This window comes from Ylistrum balloti, unplaced genomic scaffold (genome assembly GCF_031769215.1).
Source record: "Ylistrum balloti isolate Yb309-2 unplaced genomic scaffold, AGI_CSIRO_Ybal_v1 Utg370506, whole genome shotgun sequence".
Taxonomy (NCBI): Eukaryota; Metazoa; Mollusca; class Bivalvia; order Pectinida; family Pectinidae; genus Ylistrum; species Ylistrum balloti.
The window spans coordinates 95,465-105,003 of NW_026782327.1; the positions used below are offsets into that span (position 1 = coordinate 95,465).

At 36.4% G+C, this 9,539-nt stretch overlaps 1 protein-coding gene and 1 long non-coding RNA gene across 2 annotated transcripts; one reads left to right on the forward strand and one right to left on the reverse strand.

Moving 5' to 3' along the window:
• Positions 1-471: 471 nt before the first annotated feature.
• Positions 472-2,085, reverse strand: LOC132555570 (uncharacterized). The gene is made up of 3 exons (XR_009554441.1): positions 2,013-2,085; positions 847-998; positions 472-554 (listed from the first exon to the last, which is right to left on the reverse strand). It is a non-coding gene; the product is annotated as an uncharacterized LOC132555570 (long non-coding RNA).
• Positions 2,086-4,279: 2,194 nt separating this feature from the next.
• Positions 4,280-9,116, forward strand: LOC132555572 (coiled-coil domain-containing protein 24-like). Its single transcript, XM_060219921.1, has 9 exons — positions 4,280-4,329; positions 5,129-5,308; positions 5,437-5,594; positions 6,008-6,075; positions 6,319-6,412; positions 7,013-7,105; positions 7,297-7,424; positions 8,151-8,253; positions 8,615-9,116. Exons 2-9 carry the CDS (start codon positions 5,156-5,158, stop codon positions 9,114-9,116), a joined length of 1,299 nt encoding a protein of 432 aa, XP_060075904.1. The 5' UTR covers positions 4,280-4,329; positions 5,129-5,155.
• The last annotated feature ends 423 nt before the right edge of the window (positions 9,117-9,539 follow it).

Consider the following 9,539-nt stretch of genomic DNA (forward strand, 5'->3'; position numbering starts at 1 on the left):
TGACCGACACGACGGCTTGTCCGAGTATGCCATGGGAAAGGACATTGGGGATCAACTGGCTACACAAGGCGTGCTAATAAAATATGCAACCACAGATGGCGATGGAACTGGAGCCAAAGGCCTGGAGGAAGCCATGAGAGCCTTACATCCCATGTGGAAAGTGGAGAGACTGGCTGACCCAACCCACCTTGGCAGAGCACAGTTCCGGAAATGTAACAGTGCTAAGTGGAGCGAGTCAATGTTTCCTGGTCGTACCAGACCGATGAGGTCTCATGCTCAGAAGGTATTTTCTCAAGACTTGAAAGCCCGGAGCAGTCTGATTTTCAAGGAATTGATGAAAATTCACTATTGAGACTATCACGACTCGTTTACCTGCAGTGTTAGATGCAACTATATCCTGCTACACAGGTGACTGCTCCAAGTGCAAGCAGCATTCCGTGCTGTGCCCTGGTGGTGACAGCGACAACTGGTGGGTGCGATCAATGTTCCTGAGTTCAAACCAGATCCATCAACTTCAAATGACATCGGAGGATGAGATGTTGATGTTGGAGCTTCTGAAAATGAAACTCAGCACTGATGTTATTCGATCTATGAGACTCAGCACATCCACACAGAAAAATGAGGGTTGTCACAGAAGCCTGAATGTGTCTTTACCAAAACATCAGAATTTTGGAAGAAATGCTGAGGGGAGGTTAGACAATGCCATTCTGACCCTAAACAACACTGCAGGGAAAGCCATTCAAAAGAAGCTGGAACACTTTGGTGGTAATCTGAGTAGGGAGGTCAAACATAAACTTGATCAACTCAGCTCAGAGGAAATATATCAACGCCAGCACCAATACAAACCTGCTGTCAAGAAAACAAGTATGTTGTTGTTAGCAGAACAGCACAAGCAGCATGCGAAAAGGTCCAGGTCCGCTTGGAAGTCTGACTACAGGAGAGGTCAGCTAGATCCCAACATCCATCCATGTAGGGAAGACAACCGACCTCAGGACCACCTGTATTGAGGTGACAACAAATTTATTAGAGACATGTCAACAATCAGAAAAAAAACACAAAATAATGTAACAACAACGGCAACAACAACAACAAAATATATGACTACCTAATGAGGGAACCTCCACATGGTGGTAGTCGGACAATGTTGTATACATCAGTGTACAATAGCTAATACCCTCAAATCAATAAAAACTTAATTACATTTTCAAATTCAACATGCAGTCACTGAACCCTAAATGACCATAACACACATTTGAATTCAAACAGTACTGCCTGTTATTATTTATAAAATGAAGTTCTGAACTTATGTGCTCTACATTTACACATAAACTATTATGACAGAGATGGGAACAGTCCAGATCACTTGACAATTCTAAATTTTCAGAAAAACAAATAAAAGCAAGTCTGTGTGCATGTTTCTTTTTCCATTTTAAATCACTGGGGTCCTTAAATGACAGAATTCCATATTTCCCTGTCCTTGTTACAGGTCCAATCCAAATCCTACACAAGCCATTATCTGGGCTAACCACAGAATTTTCTAAGATCTTGTACTTGTATAATTTGAAAAAAAATCCTCCATCTTAACTTTTTAAAAAAAAAAAGGCATGGTCATCCTGACTGCACAGCCAACACTGACCGACACGACGGCTTGTCCGAGTATGCCATGGGAAAGGACATTGGGGATCAACTGGCTACACAAGGCGTGCTAATAAAATATGCAACCACAGATGGCGATGGAACTGGAGCCAAAGGCCTGGAGGAAGCCATGAGAGCCTTACATCCCATGTGGAAAGTGGAGAGACTGGCTGACCCAACCCACCTTGGCAGAGCACAGTTCCGGAAATGTAACAGTGCTAAGTGGAGCGAGTCAATGTTTCCTGGTCGTACCAGACCGATGAGGTCTCATGCTCAGAAGGTATTTTCTCAAGACTTGAAAGCCCGGAGCAGTCTGATTTTCAAGGAATTGATGAAAATTCACTCCAGAGACATTGAGACTATCACGACTCGTTTACCTGCAGTGTTAGATGCAACTGTATCCTGCTACACAGGTGACTGCTCCAAGTGCAAGCAGCATTCCGTGGTGTGCTCTGTTGGTGACAGCGACAACTGGTGGGTGCGATCAATGTTCCTGAGTTCAAACCAGATCCATCAACTTCAAATGACATCGGAGGATGAGATGTTGATGTTGGAGCTTCTGAAAATGAAACTCAGCACTGATGTTATTCAATCTATGAGACTCAGCACATCCACACAGAAAAATGAGGGTTGTCACAGAAGCCTGAATGTGTCTTTACCAAAACATCAGAATTTTGGAAGAAATGCTGAGGGGAGGTTAGACAATGCCATTCTGACCCTAAACAACACTGCAGGGAAAGCCATTCAAAAGAAGCTGGAACACTTTGGTGGTAATCTGAGTAGGGAGGTCAAACATAAACTTGATCAACTCAGCTCAGAGGAAATATATCAACGCCAGCACCAATACAAACCTGATGTCAAGAAAACAAGTATGTTGTTGTTAGCAGAACAGCACAAGCAGCATGCGAAAAGGTCCAGGTCCGCTTGGAAGTCTGACTACAGGAGAGGTCAGCTAGATCCCAACATCCATCCATGTAGGGAAGACAACCGACCTCAGGACCACCTGTATTGAGGTGACAACAAATTTATTAGAGACATGTCAACAATCAGAAAAAAAACACAAAATAATGTAACAACAACAGAAACAACAACAACAAAATATATGACTACCTAATGAGGGAACCTCCACGTGGTGGTAGTCGGACAATGTTGTATACATCAGTGTACAATAACTAATACCCTCAAATCAATAAAAACTTAATTACATTTTCAAATTCAACATGCAGTCACTGAACCCTAAATGACCATAACACACATTTGAATTCAAACAGTACTGCCTGTTATTATTTATAAAATGAAGTTCTGAACTTATGTGTTCCACATTTACACATAAACTATTATGACAGAGATGGGAACAGTCCAGATCACTTGACAATTCTAAATTTTCAGAAAAACAAATAAAAGCAAGTCTGTGTGCATGTTTCTTTTTCCATTTTAAATCACTGGGGTCCTTAAATGACAGAATTCCATATTTCCCTGTCCTTGTTACAGGTCCAATCCAAATCCTACACAAGCCATTATCTGGGCTAACCACAGAATTTTCTAAGATCTTGTACTTGTATAATTTGAAAAAAATCCTCCATCTTAACTTTTAAAAATCTGGCGTAGGAATACACAAGAACACAAATATGCTAATTTGATGTTATTTATAGATGTCCTGATCACTCCAGAAAATAAAGTTTAAAAATTTTTAAAAATTTAATTTAATTAAAATTTTAATCATAATCGAAGTGATGAATTAAAAATTATTTCACTACCTAATCAGTCATGAAATATAGAACAATCATGCCAATTTGTATGAGAATCGGTCAAAAAATGTGGGTATGAGAAATAAAAACATGGATTTTTAGGCATGTCATTAAGGACTAAGACCACAATTAATTTCACTATATGTTTCATTGTAACATTAAAATTCATAACTAAGTCCCAAAGTTTCATCTGCAAATTTCCATTTCACCTGGCCAAGATCAACATCTGAGAAGCAAAATGTAAAAGTTTCAACCCATCATGTTGGGCATTTTCTGGAGATATACCTCCATGTGTGTCACCAACGTCAATTATATACATCCGGGTCAGGGGTAAAGGTGAAAACTGGACTTTTTACACCGGATCCTGCAGCACAAAATACATGTTCAATATGAATGATTTACACACTGACAGCTAGATTATCATCTCTATAACACATCTACAGCAAATTAATAGGCAAACATCCAATTCAAAGAGGCATATTATTTTTTTTCCCAAATATACATACATTTTTTAGGGACTTCATTCGTGGTACTGAACCCGGAAGTATTTAATTGTGGTCTTAGTCCACTTGGACTTACGCAGAGTTATCGTTCGTCAACAGGTGTTTTTGTGTTCTCATATTTTCTTACCCAATTACAATGTTCCGGATTTCTCACATATAGCTAGGGGTTTTGAAGGATGTTTTGATCAATCCTTCGTATTTATCATGAAATTGCCTACATTTATGCCTGGATCATATAACTTACGTCTGTTTATCCTCTTTTGTGTTGATATACGACCGGGACATTTAAAGCAGGTAATTATGTTCGTGTGACACAGGAATTTTAAGATGGCGTTTACCTTGCACTACTGACCTGCGCTAGGTGTTTAATTCAAGAAGCACTTTCTGGAATGTACGGATAATTTTAAGGATATTTTGTGACAAAATCATCTTTAGGCTGCCGTGTAAGCAATTGTGTGAAATTATTCTGACCGACTTGTGGGATTCATGTCAGCCACTGGAACCTGACATCGTCTGCTTTGGTTTCCCTAACAACTATGACAACAACAATTTTTGCTCTAAGGTTAATTTCGCAAAAGTAGCAATTGATGGAATATTATATGTTTTGTAACAGCTAGGTATGTGTGAAGGCGTGTCCTATATCGTGACACTTTTTCACTGGCCTGTTCCATGGAAATTCCCAGGGATTGTTTGAGAAAGTTTAATCTAAAACATTTACATGTAAAACCAGTTACATGTACTAACTTACTATAGAGATAATACAATATAATAAAGTGCCGTTTTCTAGTCCAAACAAACAAATGTAGGCCTATGTGGAATTCCAGAGTAAAGACTTGTAGATGTAATAAGGAGTGATAAAAAAATACCCTGTCCCATTTGGGGTTTGAACTAGCGACCCTTTGGTCTTCAGTCGGACTCGCTAGCTTACCGACAATCTCTTTTAGCTTACCGCTTCTTTTTCGAGACATCCTAAATCTCAATCGAGACTCTAAATACCACAACTGTAGATATTCGTTGGGCAACAACGCAATGTAACAGAACAGGAATCTACACCTCTACTGGCACTGGCCAAGTGAAATTGTATATTTTTGTGACGAATTACAGTACAAAATGAAATGGGTTTAAATACAACAGGCGACTAAAACGCTACATACTGTTATGTCGAAAATCATATCACTACACAAATTCAACATATTTTGTGACATGAGGAGAATGATCAATAAGTGTATGTTTTTTTTTTAGATCTGTAGAATGGCTATATAACTGAGGATGGATGAACCACCCTTTGATCTGCAGGGTTATAATCCACCCATTTCCTTGTGGCAACTTGTTGAACAACATGTCCCCAAACACGAACAGGATGAAATCAAAAACCTACTCGGGGAATCAATGGTGGACCAGAGCTTGGAGTTGCACCAGGAGGTATGTACATAATCAGTCTTAATAATTTAATCAGATGTAATATATTATCAGTGGTCTTTTGAAAATGAGCAAAGCTATTTTCTGTGTTTCTTTATCAGCAAATTTTAATTTAAGATATATATTCACAGATTGATGTATTGCTGGAGATATGGCGAGACTATAGAGATGAAACTAATGACAATCAACGTGTAAAGCTGCCAGAGCCCCCGGGACTGAGGGACAGACTCGTACAAGAAATCAATTTTTTTGCAGAAAATATCAGAGAAAAAGCTAAGAACAATGGCCTGTAAGTTTAATGTGCATCAATTTTTTTATTGTGATAAACATTAAGTGTCAAGTCATAGTTTCCACTGAACCAAAATTTAATTGAAATTAAGTACATTTATATATGTCACTACGATAAAAATCATATTACTTGGTTCAAGTAGACAATAGGAAGATACACAGGGTGATGTACAAAATAAGGTTATCAGTAATACTACTCCAGTGGCAGTTGGTTTATATCCAACGCAGAATAAAAATTCAAAAAAGATTAACTTCATTTGACCAAAATATATGTCTGATTATTTGTAAGAAGAGGAGTGGATGTGACCACAGAAATTATTTGAATGATGTTATATTCTTAACTTTTTAATAGTTTTGATTTTGTTTCTAGATTCAAACTGCATTAATGATTGATTGCTTTTATTTGCCTTTCAGCAACCCAGACAGACTGCTGGAAGCCAAACACTGCACAGAAATAATTGAGTATGCCATGGATACTGCACGTAAGTTTTTTGATGCAAAATGTCACATGATCTATTTTCATAGACAAATTAAGCAATCCTATTTCCCAGAGGTAATCTGGTTTTCTCCCACAGTAAGTCTCCTTGTGGGCTTCAATCTATACCAACAAGTCTGATTTAAATAAGCTACATGTATTAATAGGTTTTACAACTATTGTAAAATAAATTTATAGTGTCATAGTTATTAGGCATGTACTAGGTCTTGAATTTCCTTGTTCTTTTTAGGGTCAGGTTCCCGTTGTATGTCCAGACCAGGGACTGCACGTTCAAGGGATGGTTCAGAAACACCAATGATCGTCACACCAACAGGCAGTGACAGGTATTTATGATCATTAATTGTCCATGATTCCAAAACCAACACATCTGTGAATATGTTGTTTATATCATAACCTCTTTACTGCCATATTCCTGAAGTTTAGGATAAACATACAAGAATTTAGCAAATTTGATGACATTGATATTGGTGTAGCAACCTGGATGTATCGCCATTGGTAAGTAAGTGCATTAGATTCATTGTCACACATTTATGGTAATGTTCTGAGCTGTGATTGTTATTTTCTTCATAAAAAATCAGACAATCAATCACCATTCTTTCAGAAATCAGAACCAAACTTCCAACAAGTAATATTATGGAATAAACTTGATACAAATATTATTTAGAATATAATCTCCATTATGCCACTTATTACATTAATCAAAATCAGTAATGCTTTCAAACGGACGCTTTGTGAAAACTTTCATACTGCCTCCTTGACAGAAAAGATTTGTCAATAAAAGAAATTTTATTCAGAAAATATCTACCAGTTAAAATGAAACAATGGAAAATTAGATTGAAATACTATTTAATTTATTTCACAGTTTTAATGAATCTTTCATTGTGTGTAGATATTTGATATCGTATGTGATTGTTTTCTTTCAGAATTTCTGCAGCATCTACACTGAGTGAAGAAATAGATTCAATGAATGATAAACTCAACTTTTTACATTTTGACGAAGTTGTTCAACATTTAAGGTACTGTAAACGTGAAATTATTGGAAGTATTTTCTGTAAAAGGTTTTCTAATTTTACAGTTCTTAAACATAATTGTCGAAACCTATTGAAATGTTAAGTGTCATTATTCCTGGTACATGTATAAACGTTCCAAACATAGAAAGGAACCTTCCATGATGGCTGCTTACAAAGTGCTATCTTGATGCTTACAGGTCAACATTAGAAGAGGAGACTAGAATGTTGCTTAAAGACATAAAGTTTCTTCAGGATTGTCTGGAAGATGAGGCTACATACAGAGCAGAGGTCCAGGGTACTTTCTCTCGGGAACCTACTATAGCAGGTCAGAGCTCACCAGATTTACTGTAGCTTTTGAAATAGTTCATCTGTAAATATTGAAATGTCTTGGGTGTTTTGACTCTGAAGTTAATACCTGAGCGATTGGTACAGTTTCTTTAATTAACTGGCTTAAACTAGATCTTGCTGAAAATCTCTCAGTTGAATCAGCTACCAAATAAATCACCACCTGGTCAATATAGCTGCTTCAACAGGGTTGGGGACATTCCCAAATTTCCTATGTCTTATGATCTGTACACATAATATTTCAAAACATGTTATATATAATGATATCTTAGAATTTACAGAAATGATTTCTTTTAAATCTGGCATAATACATAAATATCATATGTTGTTATGCCTTTTCACATTTGGTCTCAACTAGACAAAACAATTTTGAGAAGCCACGTTTAGTGAAAAGTTGGTTCGGAGTATTGTTTTATAGGTTTTTAATGAAGAATTGATACTGATGTAATTTCTATCATTTATTTTTTCCTAACATTTTTTTTTTTTTGTAATCATTATTATTATTATTTTCAAAATTCATCAAATAGGTGTTCTTCTCTCGAAGTACGGCTAATCTCAGTAGTTGTGTCAAATTTAGAGAAAAGAAATGTTACATTTAAAGTGCTATTTTTTACTGCAGGAGGAAGAATTATTTAGATTTTGACTTCTTGAGATTTTCTAGAATGATTTTAGAATGCATGTACAATACTAAATGCTGATCTTACAGACTTACAACAAGAACGTTCCAAAATGGAGAAGTCTTTGTTAGTTGATGGAATGCCAAAGAAACTTCCTCAGGTCAAGGCTCCATTTGCACCTCAAGCTTTTAGGTTTGTACATCAATTCTTTTATTATGTGTTTAACTGGAAATGGTGTACAAAATATGTGTTAAACTTGTAAGTTTTTAACTATAATAAGTATCATGTTTCAATAAAGAATGAAGTTTATCAGCACTGTATGTACCATATATGATTTGAATAAGTTCTTTCACTTAGTAGTGTTTATCCATACTTTTTTATTTTGAATCAAATGTGGAGACAGCAAGACAAATTGATTTCCAAAAATCTTTTTAGCACTCTTTGTGTTTTTTTTAGAAGGAATATTGAGGTTTAAAAATACCTAAACTTGCAATTTTTAATCATGATATACAAGTCTTATGGAAATAACATGTATTTGTTGCTGTTTTCATAGGAGACCCCTTCCTGTAGCCACAGATACCAGATCCCCATCTGCAGGTGTTACTGTACCTGATGAAACTGCAAGTCCGGGAAGTCCCAAGGGAACTAGAACTGATCATTCTCACCTTAAGACTAGAGATGGGGGATATAGTGCTAATAAAAAACTGGAGACCTCTTCAGGGACTAGACAAGGACCAATGAAAGCCTCACATACGCTAAGGATGACGGAAAACGTTACAGATAAAACTGACAATCTTGTGCCTACTGAAAAACGTTACAGTTCAGATTCTCGAGAAAGTTCTGCTAAAAGTGCTGGTGGCAGGGTGAAGATGAGACATAGAGATTTAAGTCCAGCACGAGCCAAACTTGTGTCTGTTGACATGGCCTCAGGTAACATTACAGACTTGTCTCCAAATACAAATATGCTTCCAACACCACCTTCATCAGCTAAGTCTCAACGACCGACATCTGCTCAGAGATTTAGAAGAATGGTATTAGACTGTCGTGATACTTAAGGATTGTGATATCATTGAAGCTTTAGTTTCATTCCTTGTTATGTAATTTATTTTTCTATGTCACCTTGCCTAGTTTGATATTCATTATAGCTACCATAGTATCGTTCATTATGATACTACCTCATTTTATTCTTTCCTTCAATTTGTGTTTTTTATTTATTATTTCAAGTGTCTAGTATGAGAGAAGACGATATGCATAATCTGTTCTAAATATCATAGAAAAAGTTCATGCTCATCAATTCAGTGTTGTTAATTACATTATAATCATCAAACAATCAAAGTTCATATCATGAGGACAAATGTGACTTGTAGTTTATAAGAATTTATCTGATTATAATCTGGCATAGCACAATATATCAGATAAAGTATTAAAACTTTCTTAAAAAATATAGGTACTAGTGATTATTCTGTTTTTTTCATTGT

Excerpts from the sequence above, each read along its gene's own strand:
- LOC132555572 (XM_060219921.1), top strand. The coding sequence starts at position 5,156 with ATGGATGAACCACCCTTTGATCTGCAGGGTTATAATCCACCCATTTCC. Across the intron at positions 6,413-7,012 it reads ACACCAACAGGCAGTGACAG|AATTTCTGCAGCATCTACAC; the intron begins GTATTTATGATC and ends GTTTTCTTTCAG. Across the intron at positions 7,425-8,150 it reads TCGGGAACCTACTATAGCAG|ACTTACAACAAGAACGTTCC; the intron begins GTCAGAGCTCAC and ends CTGATCTTACAG.